Below are 16,928 nucleotides of genomic sequence, written 5' to 3' on the forward strand. Positions count from 1 at the left end.
TTGGCTCAATATATTCTGGATAAAGTTAGGAGGCAGTGAAATGAAGCAACACAGAAAAGTGTTGATATATGAGGGATACAAGAGGGATGATATATGGTAAGAACAGAGCTAATTACAGGCAGAATTTGCAGAGAGTGGGAATACTTCAAGTATGAATGATACTGAGTTCCTCCAAAACCTAGTGGAGGAAAAGTATGGAATTGAGGGCATTTGAGAAGAAACAAACGAAAACATAAATGGGGCAGTCTGATTGTCGACTTGCAATTATTGCTGGTAATAACAAGATTTCCATAAGACTCCAAGGAAAAGGCTGACTGCCTTGCAATCCCATTCCATTTCAATAGAGACTGCTGCTATGATACTGAACTCTATAAAACTTCAATAATCAGTAAAATCTCCAGAGTCCTATGTTGGCAGGTGGCTCCCACTATTGCGAATGACAATCCGTGTTGGTGCTCAATGAACACTGAGGCAGTTCAGTAATTTTTAAGATTGAGCCTTACGTTCCCCTCTGTGCATTTATGCGATCTTCCAAGTAAGTAGATGCTTGGTCTTCTGTGTTATGGAGTTGTAACTTAAACATAAGCTTGTGTAGTTTTCTTGTACTGTCTTAGAATGTACTACATTGGAAATTCCTCTGCAGTGAGGTCTACAACTTTTACAAACTCTGCAGCTGCACCAGTACCACATGCCATTGCTATCAAGTATATAACTGAAGGCTTTGCTTTAATATTTGCACAGGCCTAACCTGCCTAACAGTTATTGAAGGACCTGAACATTGAAGGTTAATTGAAGTATCAGTTCCTTTCTTTACAGAGAAAGAGTGAAAGCCTGCTAGTGCAGCGCAATTTCAGTTATTACCTCTGAGTGGACACGCTGCCAAATGTTTTTTTTCAGGAACCATGAAGTAGTACTTTAAAGATACCAAGGGTATTTAGGGACAGGGCAAAGCAAAATAGTCACAACAGTCTTTTACTGCGGAGACTGATTTCCCTATGGGAGGCTGTGCTCAAGGGCATATTGGAAGAAATACTCCAGATGATGCATGCAGCTTGGTGTTGGAAGAAGTATTCTGATAAATGGAGAGGCTCTGGCAGCATAATTTAGTGCATGCCCACTTTTTGAAAATAAATTGACTGTTGCTTAGAATTGTTACAATTGCTGGCAGTTGCTTACTTCTGTCAGTCTTATTTTTCACTTAATGAACGGTACTGGCTCTTGTATCTAAATAACTAAGTTTAAAATTATTGAACTCTATTTGACAATGCCTTTGAAAAGTATTTTACTGATGAAGTAGAGATGCAAATTCAATTATATAAAAAGATGCCAGAACGTCAATACAAAAACTTTTTCCATTGAAAAATCACCAAAAGAAAGATTCTCAACTTGCTTACCTTTTGTGATACTGTTTCAAATAGATTATCATCAGTTCTGAAATGTTAACAACTTAGAATAATTAACTACGGTATGACATATCAGAGCAGCACACAGGAATATGACCAGCTGCTCTCTTAAATACTTAGCTTTATATTAATATCTTCATGATAAAATGTCACAATGAACACTTTCAAAGTACAGGAACAAACCCGGAACTTAAAAAAATGTATAATTTTACTCTCCTTACCCTTGCCCGTCGTTCCACTTCCAATCTTTGCATGATAAGTGTTGTATCAACATCATCATCTTCTTCCTCTTCATCATCATCATCTTTTTCTTTGGATTCCTGCAATCGTTTCTGGAACTGCCATTCAAGCATAAGTTTACGAAGGCGATCATTCTCTTCAGATGTGCGATCAGGTTTGTTCTGTAGTTCCTGTATCTCTTTACTAAGCATTTCCAAAAGATGTTGCTGCTGCTGCTTCTCCATCTTTTCCTTTGCATCTCGTTTCCAGGGATCAGGTGAGAGACTATCACTTACAGGTAACTGTTCTTTGCTAATTGTTATATACTGCAGATCCCTGCGTTCAATTGTTCGAGGCTGCTGCTGAGGCTGAAGCTCACGAATCACTGTATCTTGAGACCGCGCTAAGTTGGCCATTTTTTCTGGCCTTGCTTGTTGAATTGAAGAAGTAACATGAACAGGTTGAGGTGGATTCACATGCAAAGGAGGTGGACCACGCATCTGGCCAATTTTCTTATCTTGCTCACGGCGCTTCCTGTCCCTTTCTTCCTCCAGCCGTGCCTTTTCTTTCTCATACCAGCGCTGTTGTTCTTCTCGCTTCCTGCGATCAACAGCAGAGCATTGACTAGATACTTGTGAAGTTGGTGGGGGAGGTGGTGGAGGTGGTAGGGGTAGATCAGTGTGGGCATTATCAAAATCAATAGCATAATGTACTGGCGGTGGTGGAGGGGGTGGTGGTGGCAACTGATTTTCTACTCGAATAGGTTGAGAAACAGCTATTGGAGTAGTTAGATTTGGAGCTGGAGTTTTCCAACGTCCAGGTCCACTTTTATGAGGAGCAATAACATTTGTTGAAAGTGGTTTTGAAGAGTAGCTCAAATGCTCCTGATTAGATGTACTGGAATCCACAGTTGATCCTTGATTAGCCCGCATATCTAATTTCCAATCCAAGTCCTTCCGGTATTCTGCTACCCTGCGGGGCAAGTCTTCCTGCCTCATTTTCTCCTGGTGGAAAGCTTTTTCTTCATGCAATTCCTCTTGAGAACGAGTTCCACGCTGTTAGACAATTAAAAGTGATAAATGTTGATTTAATACTTAATATGTGGAACTGAAAATGTTTATTGTCTATATTAGACTAGTAATATCTCTAATTTTAAAGTTGCAAATGCTGTATTGAGGAAGTCCTGAAAAGACACTTGTTCAAAATACTTCCTTAGTTTATCCGAAATGATGCAAATGCAAAACATCAAGCGAAACAACTGAATTCAATCTTAATCAAACCATTCTTTTATGCAAATAAGAGCAGTAATATTTTACTTTTATCAGTAACTATAAAAATGGTAGCGATCGACATTATAAATGAAAACATGTTAAGTAGATCCTAAATAATCTTACTTTCCATGAGTCATGAGACACTTGCTTTTATTCATTACAGGACGAAAACACTGAATAAATAACACTTTTCACATTTACCTTTCCCATCCACCTGGCTTCACCTATCACCTTCCAGATATCCTCCTCCTCCTCCCCCCACCCCTTTTCATTCTGACATCTTTCCCCTTCCTTTAGTCTTGTAGAAGGATCTTGGCCTGAAAATTCAATTGTTATTCATTTCTATAGATGCTGCCTGACCTGCTGAGTTCATCCAGCATTTTGTGTGTTACTTTTGAGATTTTTCAGATATCTTCTTATGACATTGGAGGAAGCAATTCAGTCTGCTGAATATTTGTCAGCTCTTACAGCACTTCACGTTGTCTCATTTTTACTATGCACTGTACCAGCAGTTATGGTCAAAATGACAATAAAAGTTGACTTGACTATTCTCCCCTATATGCTCATAAACTGTCTCCAATTATCCCGTTGTACATCTACATTTGATTTATTTGTAGTAACAATTAACCTACCAGCACATTTTTGGGATGTCAAAAGAAACTAGAACACCCAAGGAAAATTCATGCAGTCACAGAGAAATTACAATTTCCACAAAGATGACATCTGAGGTCAGGTGTAAACTCTTGTTACTGTGTTATTACATTTAAAGAAATGTAGCTGAAGTGTTAAGTTGCTAGGAATGCCTATAAATGAAAGAAATTCCACTGAAGGAGTCAGTAGTTCTGACTGTGACAGTGGTCTGGAATCATTCACCCTATCATGTAGCCAAGGCTGGGGAGGAGGGGAGAAAGAAAGAGTCAATTGCTATTTATTTGGGGTTTGTAGCACTCAAGATTGCAACATTTGGGTTGATAAACTGTTCTTTAATTTTATTTAGAGATACAAAGTGGAATAGGCCCTTCGAGCCATGCTGCCAAGCAACCTCTGACAACTGCAATTTAACCCTAACCCAATCACAGAACAATTGACAATGACCAATGACCTAGCCAGTACTTCTTTGAACTGAGAGGAAATCAAAGCAATTAGGAAATACCTACAGAATTTTCTAGAGGAGGGCTTGGATTGGCTGGAACTGTCCTCATTGAAACCATAGGAGACAGATGAAATAAATCAAATACAAAGAAAACCCATTTTTCTCTGGTAAGGTCAGAATAAGGGGACACAGACTTGAAAGTAAATGAATTGAGGAACAACTTTTCTCACTCAAGAGGTAGAAGTCTGTACCTGCTTCCTGATGATTTACATATTTAAATAATACCGGGATACAGTTGGCTGGGATTAAGCTCAGAAATCAAACCCCTCGAGCTGTAATAATGACTACCATGACGCCAACCGTATCCAGGTACAATTTAAATATGTATTTTTTGTAAGTATCCTCTGAATCCTCTAATGTTTTCACTTGCTTCTTGTAATTTGATAATAGAATTGATGATAGAACTGTATGGAGTATTTTGCCTATACTCTAATGTTCTCTTTGCTCTTGTATTCCATACTTTATCCAAACAAGTGTATTAAACCATATTGCTGCTTCAGGAATCTGTGGCATGCATAGGAGCATTGCAGTTAGCACAATTGCTTTACAGTGCCAGCAATCACCGATCAGAGTTCGATTCCCAAAGCTGGCTGTAAGACTTTGTACATTTCCCCCGGGACCGTGCAGGTTTCCTCCAGATGCTCCTGTTCCCTCCTAAGACGTATGACTGGGGTTAGGGGCTCTAAGTTGTAGGTGCGCTATGTTAGTGCCAGAAGCATGGCAACACTTACAAGCTGCACCATCATAATCCCTGGACTGTGTAGGATGCTGGCACAAAACGATACATTTTTCTGTGTTTTGGTGTACCTGTGAGAAATAAAGCTAATCTAATCGGTGAAATGAACTTCAAGACACTTGTGATCTCTCTGCATAATTAAGTATTTTGCTTAGGTGGCAATGTACAACCAACTAATTGTGTAGATTCTATTATTTATACAATTTCATCATTATTTTATTACCATATAAAGCCAATGATAACAAGAGCATAAAAACCGCACTGTGAATTTTGTACAATTCAAATTATTCAATAACAAATCGCCTTACACCCACTCCTAGTATTTAAATAGTGCATGATTTTATTTAGATCGTCTCAATTTCACACATTACAAACTACTGAGCCTTAAGGAATCATTGGCTTCCAAACTGTCTGAATGATTGCATACTTGTTGCTCCTGCAACAGTTTTCCAAAAATTTAGAGAGATGAGGGTTGCTAGGGACGATATTATAAATGTCAGAAATATCTGTCTTATTTTCTAAACATCTGCTTTATTGAAGACTATCCTTACACTTCATTGCAAACATTTACATGACCATTAAAATATTTTATTTTTCAATTTCAAGATGTGCTAAATGTGAAAAGTAAACTGTAGATAACCACACCATCACAGTAAACACTCACTGCATCTCAAATATTTCCTGCACTTGTTTAGTGAAACAGAGGCATTATTCATTTAAATACAGCATGAAACAGGCTCTTCTGACCCAATGACCTGCTCCACTCAGCAACTATAGCCTAACCTCAGGACAATTTACTAACCAGTACGTCTTTGGACTGTGGGAAGAAACTGGAGCACCCGGAGGAAACCCACTTGGTCACAGAGAAAGCATACAAACTCCTTACAGACCATGTTGGAACTGAACTCTGACTCTGCAGCCCCAAACTGTAATAGGGTTCTGATAACCACCAAGCTACTGTGCTGCCCACGTGATTAAGATGTATTGCCTAAATACCTGCTACCAATAAAGGATGTAGATGGGAAAACTAAATCAATGATAGCAAGCACCTCTGTGGACGATACTGGAGAACTAAAATAGCACTAGAAGTTGTTTCCTACTTTCTTTAAAACTTTGAACATAGGATTCTGATTGGAGAACCAAATTGCTCCCTTTCAGAGGCCTATCACGTATTGCGAAATTTCACGTACCTCAGCACAACCAAATTATTCCAACGCAATGCATCCATGGTGGTTCTTAGCAGAGAAATCACATTAGTTCTCATATCTCGTCTTATTGTCTAATCGTCATCTCTCCCTCACAAGCTCACTTTTTAAAAATCCATTCAATATATCCAACTCAAAAAAGAACCTGAACTATAGCAGTAGAGTTTAATTATCAATCTGTTAACTGTGAGATGGTCACTGTCACAAGGAGTTTGTAAAAAAACAAACACTGCCAATTAAAATTAGAACAGGTATTTGCATCACACTGTTACACTGGCATATTAAAACTTTTTCATTGTCAAGGTTTAAATAGATTTAAAGCAGGTTCCTGAATGGGGAAAGCTAGAGGCCACAGCTTCTCACAAATGCCATGGCAGATACAAGCTCTAATGAAAATCTATTAATCTACAGTGATTGTTTACCATATTCTTGAGCTTTAAGAATCTTGGCAAGAATCAATTCGGCTATTCTTTTTATGCTTTAATCCCAGAAGTAATTAATTATTTTGAGGAAAATCACTAAACCAAGCAACAACAGTCCTGCAAATGGACCAGCATCAGCAAAACAGAAGATCAAACTAGAATGAAACAACAAGATCCTTACCAAGTTTAAAAAAAACTCACAACTAATACCTCATTCATAGTATTCACAGCATTTTGGAAATGCCAAGCTTGTTTATATTTCATGCCTTTCACTAATTACTGCAAGACAGTTTTTATTCATAAGGTCCTGTAATATTTTCATATTTCCAAAATAGGGATCTTTTATAGTCCATCTTTTATATGCCATTTTAAAAATAGCTGCTAATGATTTGTCTATATGTGAAAAATTGCCAAATTAATGAGTTATCATAAATGTATAAGAGGTACATTGTCTTTAAGTTTTCTGAATTTTCTTGAAACATCAAAACTAAGTAATTAAATATTACCACAGAAAAACTCACTTGAATCTTTCTGAAAGAAGAGCATATTAAATCCAACAGTTAAATACATATTCTATCACCGATTTTTTTTAAGATAGTTTGTTTTAATACAAAACATTATGGACAATGTCTAATCAAATTAAAACTCTATATGAGGATGCTTTGCATTGCCAGTTTTGAGTTATAATTTACACTGGCAATCACTTTATTAGGTGACCGTGCAAACCTGTAATACAATTCTTCATATACTTTTCAAAATCTGCTCTGGATGATTTCTTTCATTTAGGTATTACCTATAGAGTACTGTGTCAGCAGTCCTACCTGTGCAGTGCTAGTAAAGGGCTGATCCTGCATTACTGCCCTCTCGTCATAGTGATGCCATTGACCAGGAACGGGACTCACTCGATCTTGGGATCTTGACGTTGGAAAGGTAAAGTAATCTCTAGTATACGTTTGTGTGGGAATTGGATATGCTTCAGGTCTTGTGGGCAATAATTGCTCCTAAAAGCAAAATTAGCAATTTAATTAAATCAATAATTATTGACAGTTCCAATTAAAACATCAATAATTTAGAAACTGAGAGGTACAGACAAGATATATAGTCAACTGCGTGAAAATCTGCAGCTGCTGGAAATCCAAGCAACAGACACAAAATGCTGACGGAGCTCAGCAAGCCAGGTAGCATCTATGGAAAAGAGTAACAGTCGATGTTTTGGGCAGAGACCCTTTACCAGAACAGTTTACTCTTTTCCAATTAATGCTGCGTGGCCTGCTGAATTCCTCCAGCCCTTTGTGTATTGCTTAGACAGTCAACTAACACGGTACTTAACTGACGTAGGCTGAATGAACTACTTTTAAAATACTTGCTTTAGTAACTATTTTAACAATTATCACTTAGTTACAACCATATAACAATTACAGCATGGAAACAGGCCATCTTGGCCCTTCTAGTCCGTGCTGAACACTTACTCTCACCTAGTCCCAATGAGCCGCACTAAGCCCATAACTCTCCATTGCTATCCTGTCCATATACCTATCCAATTTTACTTTAAATGACAATACCGAACCTGCCTCTACCACTTCTGCTGGAAGCTCATTCCACACAGCTCCCACTCTCTGAGTAAAGAAATTCCCCCTCGTGTTACCCTTAAACTTTTGCCCTTTAACTCTCAACTCATGTCCTCTTGCTTGAATCTCCCCTACTCTCAATGGAAAAAGCCTATCAACGTCAACTCTATCTATCATCCTCATAATTTTAAATACCTCTATCAAGTCCCCCCTCAACCTTCTACGCTCCAAAGAATAAAGACCTAACTTGTTCAACCTTTCTCTGTAACTTAGGTGCTGAAACCCAGGTAACATTCTAGTAAATCTCCTCTGTACTTTCTCTATTTTGTTGACATCTTACCTATAATTCAGTGACCAGAACTGTACACAATACTCCAAATTCGGCCTCACCAATGCCTTGTACAATTTTAACATTACATCCCAACTCCTATACTCAATGCTCTGATTTATAAAGGCCAACATACCAAAAGCTTTCTTTACTACCCTATCCACATGAGATTCCACCTTCAGGGAACGATGCACATTATTCCTAGATGACTCTGTTTTACTGCATCCAAATGTATGTCCAATTTGGATTATTCCTACCAAAATGCAGCACCTCACACTTATCAGCATTAAACTCCATCTGCCATCGTTCAGCCCACTCTTCTAACTGGCCTAAATCTCTCTGCAATCTTTGAAAACCTACTTCATTATCCACAACGCCACCTACCTTAGTATCATCTGCATAATTACTAATCCAATTTACCACCCCATCATCCAGATCATTAATGTATATGACAAACAACATTGGACCCAGTACAGATCCGTGATGCACACCACTAGTCACCGGCCTCCAACCTGACAAACAGTTATCCACCACTACTCTCTGGCATCTCCCATCCAGCCACTGTTGAATCCATTTTGCTACTTCAATATTAATACCTAACGATTGAACCTTCCTAACTAACCTTCCGTGTGGAATTTTGTCAAAGGTCTTACTGAAGTCCATATAGACAACATCCACTGCTTTACCCTCGTCACCTATTCAAAAAAATTCAATAAGATTTGTCAAACATGACCTTCCACTCACAAATTCATGTTGACTGTTCCTAATCAGACCCTGTCTATCCAGTTAATTATATATACCATCTCTAAGAATACTTTCCATTAATTTACCCACCACTGACGTCAAACTGACAGGCCTATAATTGCTAGGTTTACTCTTAGAACCCTTTTTAAAAAACGGAACCACATGAGCAATACGCCATCTTATAGCAGAACAAAAGTCTACATTCATTTTATCCAGGAATATCAGGCTGATAAGTATGTAGTATAGAATGGATTCAATTAATTAAGTGAAAACCAGAAAGAAATGATGTACAAACCTAGTGATTAAAACTAGTATTTGTAATATTTACAGATTAAGTAGCAAATTCTTATGCATACAAACCTCAGCACAGAGGTTCCCAGTAGAAACAGACTGAATTTTGGAGGTAGGTGCAGTAGAATAAACAGGTTTTGCCCCAGGACTTGGAGGTTGATCTTTTCACCAAAAACAAAAATAAAGTAATTACAAGTTACATTATTACAAGAATATCTACATTTATTTTATTTGAGATTTTAATTAGAAACTTCTATATAGCTGGTTTGAAAATTATACTTAAAAGGAGAATGAATTGAAAAGCTTATGCCTCAGCTTTGTAGTAACACTGACACAAGCATACAGGTTACAATGTTAAATTTTACTCTACTGATGATTTTAACTGCTCAAAAATTTAAGTGCAAAGAATCTATGCATCATGTTCTTCAATTTCAGTACAGAAAACTAGCTGAAATTTCATTCACAAGATTCATATCAATACAAAACCAAGACATTTAAATACAGTCCCATTAACGTACATTTGCCATATAAATAAATCAAGAAAAATTAGGTTAAACAATTTTTTTTGTTGTTGGCTTCTTTCAAAAAGGACAAATCAAGCAAATTCCAGAACAGTCACCTTACCCCATTTCCTACAGGTTGTCCCCAGGTTAGGACGGTTCATAACCCAAATAGTTCTCAAGACAGAATTGCAGCAATGAATCTAGTTCCAGACTGAATATGCCTACAGACCCACTAGCCAGTAAATCCATGCTAATAGTTTCTCAAATGTTAGTCATATGTACAGGCTGTACACAAATTGGGTGTTCGTAACCTAGGGAAGCAAGGGAGTCTATTTTCTTTGAGGAAAATCATGATTTTAATGTCTGCCAAATTACCTGCCCTACATTGAAAATAGTTTGAAGATCTTTACAATCACAGCACTATGTCAGCCTCCCTCCCAATTGTTAAAGTCATCGCAGCCCTTGAAAATTGACTCCAAATTCTATGAAGACTTATGGAATCAGCTGAAACAGACAATGAAACCTTGACCTGATTACTATAGCACATTCCTTCATTTGATGAATCAGTGTTCCTTCATGGAGAAACAGCACATAGAAAAAAAACAAAGTTACAAGGGCACAGAGGGGTCAGCAGGAGACGCTCATGGAGTGAGCACTGTTTCAGATTCGCTCCATAACCTTTACTTTTTTTAACCTATGATCACCCTTATTTAACTTACTTTTACCTACACCAAAAGATTCTTGCTACTTTTTTGGACTTATCTTTAAGAGTTTATTGTGAATTTTGAAGAAATGAATACAGAAATGGCTCTGAGATCTAAAGGGCGAGAACCTGGGAAAGATTCTAACGGGAACGGGAAGAAGAAAAAGACCGATCCTAAGTGCACTGAATTGACTTATGAAATGTTATTGGAGGTTTTAAATGAAAAATTTGAAGAACAACAACAAATTTTCAAACTAGATATAAAGGCCTTTCAGGATTATATGGATAAGACGGATTCAGTAGTTAACCAGCAGCAAGCTCTAATCGCAACTTTGCAAGAGGACGCTCGGAAGCGAGACTTGATAATCAAAAAACTGGAGAAGAAATTATCTTCGACGATTAAACAGGTGGAAACACTTAAAGCCAAGAGTGTCGACTTTGAGAATCGGTCCAGAAGACAGAACTTACGCATACTTGGTCTCCCAGAAGGTATTGAACAAGGGGACCCCTCGAAGTACTTTGCTCAACTTTTAAAGGATGTGTTCCCTTCTGTATTCCCAGACAGTCCTCCGTTACTTGATCGCGCTCACAGAATTATGCGTCGATCACCAAGTGCTTCAGCTAAACCACCGGTTGTAATTGTCCGATTTCATTATGTGCATGTTAAAGAGCAACTTATTCGTGTGGCTCGGCGTGTAGGGATGGTCAAATTCCAAGAATTCAATTTTCGATTAGTGGAGGATGTTAGTCCAGAAGTAATGAAGGCAAGGCTTCTTTTTAAACCTCTGATGTCCGAATGTTATGAGAAAAATCTAAAACCTGCGCTCTTATACCCTGCGAAGCTCAGAATCTCGCCTCCCAATGCATCATGACGTGTTTTCTTTTCTACATCTGAAGCGAGAAGCTTTCTGAATGAGATCTTCCCTACTGCTGCGGATTCTCATCTCTAATAAATGAGTGATTTTGATCGTTGCAAGATGGTTTTTGTTTCCAAAACCAGATTTTGTTTCTGGCTATTGGTGTAAGTTTACTCTCTATTTTATACTCTAGTTAAAGTTTTTTTTGATGTACTAATCTTTTTATTTTACTTACTTTAATCACTGTACTTTATCTTTGGTCATTATTATTAATCCTTCGAAGGCGAAGGATTTTTTTTACTAAGATGGCGGTTTCTTCTCTAAAATATTTTCGATTTCTTCTCTAAAATATTTTTGGCTTTTTTTTTGATTTCGCCATTTTTTTTCTCATCTTCCTATAATGCATTTCTTATCACAGTTTAAATATTTTTTTGGTTTGTTTGGGTTTTAACCTGATTTAGAAGTTACTAGTGACTATATTCTTTTTGGTTTTTTTTACTAGCAATTATGTTAAGAAGTTTGGTTTTAGTATAGTGATTATTATTTCTTTAGAGCTTGGGTGGATCTTTTTTATCCTTTATATATGGAGTTGCCTTCTGCTGATATGGGGGTAGATTTAGTTTCATTTCTCTTTTTTCCCAGCCTTTTCCTGGCTGGGGAGGACTCTTCTCCTCTTGGGTGGGGGATGGGGGGTCTTTTTCTAAATCTTATGTTCTTTATATCAGTTTTTTTTTTAGTTTTTTTCATTTGGGCTGATTTTAAACTACTAAAATGTCCGTGATGTCGTCACTTCCGGGTCCGCCCCTTATTTTTGTTCCTCTTCCGGGTGCATGAGTTCATAATTTGGTTAACCCTTTATATACCAAAGGGTTGATTTCAGAAATATGGCTCAGACCATTAATTTTGTCTCTTGGAATACTAATGGCTTAAACTATCCGATTAAACGGAAAAAGATTTTCAAAGTATTCCAAAGACTGAATGCTCATATTATTTTTGCACAAGAAACTCATGTGAGGAAAGAGGACAATTATCGCTTTTTTAGGTTTTGGAGGGATCAACAGTACCTTTCGAATTTGAATGCTAAAGTAAAGGGAGTTTCAATTTTTATTGACTCTTCTATTGCATTTGTCCAACACGATATTTTTTCGGATCCGAATGGTAAATTTTTGTTAATTACTAGCTTACTTTTTAACAAAAAGGTTGCTATGGTTAATGTTTATACTCCAAATGTGGATTATCCCAATTTTTTTAAGTCCTTATTTACTTCTCTACCTAATCTAAATGAATATAAGTTAATAATGGGTGGTGACTTTAATTGTTGTTTAAATCCTTTGTTGGACAGATCTATATCTACTCAGACTTTACCTAATAAGTCGGCCACTTATATTAACTTTTTTGACTGATGATGGAATTTTTGATATTTGGAGATTTCGGCATTCTAAGGACAAAGAGTTTTCATTTTTCTCACGTGTTTATCATTCCTACTTGAGAATTGATTTTTTTTATTGACTCTTGTTTTATTCCATTGGTAATTGGTTGTAATTATGATATTATAGCCATCTCTGACCATGCTCCATTAAAACTTTCTATTAAATTTACGGATACAGCTTCTAGTGCTAGACAATGGCGATTTGATTCTACCTTACTGCGAGATCCGGATTTTATTAAATTTATGAAGGAACAGATCGATTTCTTCTTTTCAACTAATTCCACAGATGATATTTCTTGCAGAACACTTTGGGACACTTTTAAAGCATATATACGTGGACAGATTATCTCCTACTCCGTTGGTCTGACAAAACGCATTAAGAAGGAAACTCTTTTATTGGCTGATAAAATTAAAGAGATTGACAAGAAATATTCGACTACTCCTAGTAAGGAGCTTTACAAACAAAGGGTCGAACTTCAAATGGAACATAGTTTATTACTTACATCTTCGATTGAAAATCAATTAATGAAAACCAGATCTGATTTTTATATACATAGTGATAAATCGGGTAAACTGTTAGCTAGTCAACTGAAGAATGCTTTGGTTAAACGTCAAATTACTAAGATTCGTCAGCAGAATGGGGATCTGACAGTTAACCATGATGAGATAAACAAATCTTTTCAAGATTTTTATACCTCCCTGTATCATTCTGAATTCCCTCATGATTATAATACCATGTATGATTTTCTTGGGAAATTGAATTTTCCAAAATTATCATCAGATGATCTTTCAACATTAGAAACTCCTATTACGGATGCAGAAATTAAAGGGGTTATTTCCTCTATGAATTCTGGGAAAGCACCAGGTCCAGATGGGTATACAGTAGAATTTTAAAAATGTATTTCTGCTACTCTCTCTCCTTGGTTATGCAGGGTTTTTGAAGAAGCAATTAGATTGGGTAGTCTGCCACAATCTTTTCATAGAGCTTCCATTTCTTTAATATTGAAGAAAGATAAAGACCCTACTGACTGTGCATCCTATAGACCAATATCTTTATTGAATGTAGATTCCAAGATCTTTTCCAAGTTACTGGCATCCAGGCTGGAGAAGGTATTACCTCAAATTATCTCAGAAGATCAAACTGGTTTTATTAAAAATCGCTATTCTTTTTTCAATGTTAGGAGATTATTGAATATTGTTTATACTCCTTCACATAGCACTTCAGAATGTGTCATTTCATTAGATGCGGAGAAAGCATTTGATAGAGTTGAATGGCCATACTTATTTACTGTGCTTGAGAAGTTTAATTTTAGTCCGACATTCATTTCCTGGATTAAACTGATATATCATACTCTAGTAGCCTCGGTGTTTACTAACAATCAAAGATCTTCCTTTTTTCGTTTATTTCGGGGTACTAGACAAGGCTGTCCTCTTAGTCCATTATTATTTGATATTGCTTTTGAACCCTTGGCAATTGCTATCAGAGAATCACAGAACATTTTTGGCATTAATCGTGGGACGGATATACATAAGCTATCATTATATGCAGATGATTTATTATTATTTATTTCTGATCCTGAGAAATCCATACCTGCAGTTATATCATTGTTGGCTCAATTTAGTAATTTTTCCGGGTATAAATTAAATCTTAATAAGAGTGAATTGTTTCCTTTAAATAGACAGGTTCCAATTTATGGAAATTTACCTTTTAAATTAGTTAATGACTCTTTTATTTACTTAGGGATTAAAATCACAAAAAATTATAAGGACTTATTTAAGGTCAATTTTTACCCCTAATCGATCAGATTAAATGTTTGCTTACTAAATGGTCACCAGTATCTTTATCTCTGATAGGTCAGATTAATGCTATTAAGATGGTTATTTTACCCAAGTTTTTATATATATTTCAAGCGGTACCAATTTTTATTCCGAAATCTTTTTTTGCTAATGTTGATTCAAAAATTTCCTCATATATATGGCAGAATAAAAATCCTAGATTAGGTAAAAAAATATTTACACAAGGCAAGGAAGGAAGGTGGATTGGCATTGCCTAATTTTAGATTTTATTATTGGGCAGTCAATATCCGATATTTGATATGTTGGTTAAAGGATTGGGATTTATCTTTTAGCCCTCATTGGGTGAACCTGGAAATTAAATCTGTACAAGGAATTTCATTGGGTTCTATTTTAGGGTCTTCTCTTCCCTTTGCTCTTTCTAAATTGCAGAAACGAATTGACAATCCGATAGTTAAACATACTTTACGTATATGGTTTCAATTTCGGAAATTTTTTGGGTTAACTCAGTTTGTTTTAAATATTCCTATTGTATCCAATTGCTTTTTTTATCCTTCTATTATAGACCAAGCTTATTCAGCTTGGAAGACTAAAGGATTACTATGATTTTCCGATTTATTTTTGGACAATTGTTTTATGTCTTTTGAACAATTATCTAATAAATATAATTTGCCTAGATTTCATTTTTTTAGATATTTACAGATTAGGAATTTATTAAATACTGTACTTCCTACCTTTCCAAATCTTGTGTCTTCAGGTATTTTGGAGAATTTGTTTGAACTAAATCCTTCTCAGAAAGGGCTAATATCAAAACTCTACAATATAATTATGAAAGATACGTTCAGAGCCCTTCTATAAGATTAAAAATGATTGGGATTAACCTTCATTAAAAATGATTAACCTTACTATCCCTATTGAGAATTGGGATAAAATTCTTCAATTAGTTAATACATCATCTATATGTGCCAAACATTCATTAATACAGTTTAAGGTTGTGCATAGGGCTCATATGTCCAAGGATAAACTGGCTCATTTTTATTCCTATATAAATCCTATTTGTGACAGATGTCATTCTGAGATAGCGTCTTTAACTCATATGTTCTGGTCTTGTCCGCTTTTGAAAAAATATTGGAAAGACATTTTTGATATTATTTCCACGGTATTGAACACTGATTTACAACCTCATCCTATTACTGCAATTTTTGGTTTACCAATGATGGACTCACTCCATTTATCCTCTTCTGCTTGTTGAATGATTGCATTTCTTACATTAATGGCTAGAAGATCTATTTTGTTGAATTGGAAAGAAATTAATCCTCCTACCGTATTTCATTGGTTTTCTCAAACTATGTTATGTCTAAATTTAGAAAAAATTAGAAGTGTTGTATTTGATACTTCTATTAAATTTGAAAAGATATGGAGACCATTTATTCAATATTTTCATATGATGTAATGTGACCCTGTTCCAAGCCTATTTGTTTTTCCAGTTTCGATTTTACATATGTTGAGAGGATCGGAGTTGACGACACTGATGATTTTGTATTTTTGTTAGATATTATAAACAGCCCTTTTTTTTCCATTTTTTCTTTTTCCAATTTTTTCTTTTTTTTCCTTATTAGTTATTAGATTGTTAGATTAGTTTTTTTTGCATAATTTTTTTTTCTTTTTCTTTTTTCTGTTTTTTTTTATATATATTATGATATACCTAGGTTTGCCTTGTTTATTTGTTACTTGTATCATCCATGATTTGGAAAGACTCATTTATACTGTAACTATTGCTTATGTATTCTTTCATGTTCAGTTGAAATGTGTATGTTTGTAATCCCATTGTCTATGTATCAATTTTATTATGTTGATATTAATAATAATAATAAGATTGAAAAAGAAAGAAACAAGGGCACAGAGCACTCTGGGTTGGGTGCAGGGGAATTAAATGCCCATCACTAGACTGGATTGACAGCATTAACTGTGCTAGCCAAATCCTGAAGGACATACAGTTACAAGAAAAAGCTTGTGAACCCTTTGCAATTACTTGCTCACAAAATGTGGTCTGACCTTATACATTGGGAGAAGAAGGATGCTTATGTGAGAGTGCCGTTCTTGGACTACAGTTCAGCATTCAACAATTTCATTCAGGTGTGACAGGAAGCTCAGAAACCTTGGCCTTGACCCTGCCTTGTGTATCTGGATCCTGGAGTTCCCATCAGGTCATAAGAGTAGGATCCCTCACCTCCACCCTTCTGACTCTCAACACAGGAGTCCCTCAGGGCTGTGTACTAAGTCCCCTTCTTTCCTCTCTGTA

The 16,928-nt window shown here is 36.1% G+C and overlaps 1 protein-coding gene across 6 annotated transcripts in view; it reads right to left on the reverse strand.

Annotated features, from left to right (window-relative positions):
- afdna (afadin, adherens junction formation factor a) overlaps nucleotides 1-16,928 on the reverse strand; it is a 230,143-nt gene that overhangs the window by 23,155 nt on the left and 190,060 nt on the right. For all 6 annotated transcript variants that reach the window (XM_073051631.1, XM_073051634.1, XM_073051633.1 and 3 more), the window contains 3 exons: nucleotides 9,410-9,501; nucleotides 7,231-7,410; nucleotides 1,625-2,677 (listed from right to left, as the gene is read on the reverse strand). In XM_073051631.1, coding sequence (XP_072907732.1) covers nucleotides 1,625-2,677; nucleotides 7,231-7,410; nucleotides 9,410-9,501 — 1,325 coding nt within the window. The remainder of the gene's footprint in view (nucleotides 1-1,624; nucleotides 2,678-7,230; nucleotides 7,411-9,409; nucleotides 9,502-16,928) is intronic.

Source organism: Hemitrygon akajei, chromosome 7 (assembly GCF_048418815.1).
Source record: "Hemitrygon akajei chromosome 7, sHemAka1.3, whole genome shotgun sequence".
Classification (NCBI taxonomy): Eukaryota; Metazoa; Chordata; class Chondrichthyes; order Myliobatiformes; family Dasyatidae; genus Hemitrygon; species Hemitrygon akajei.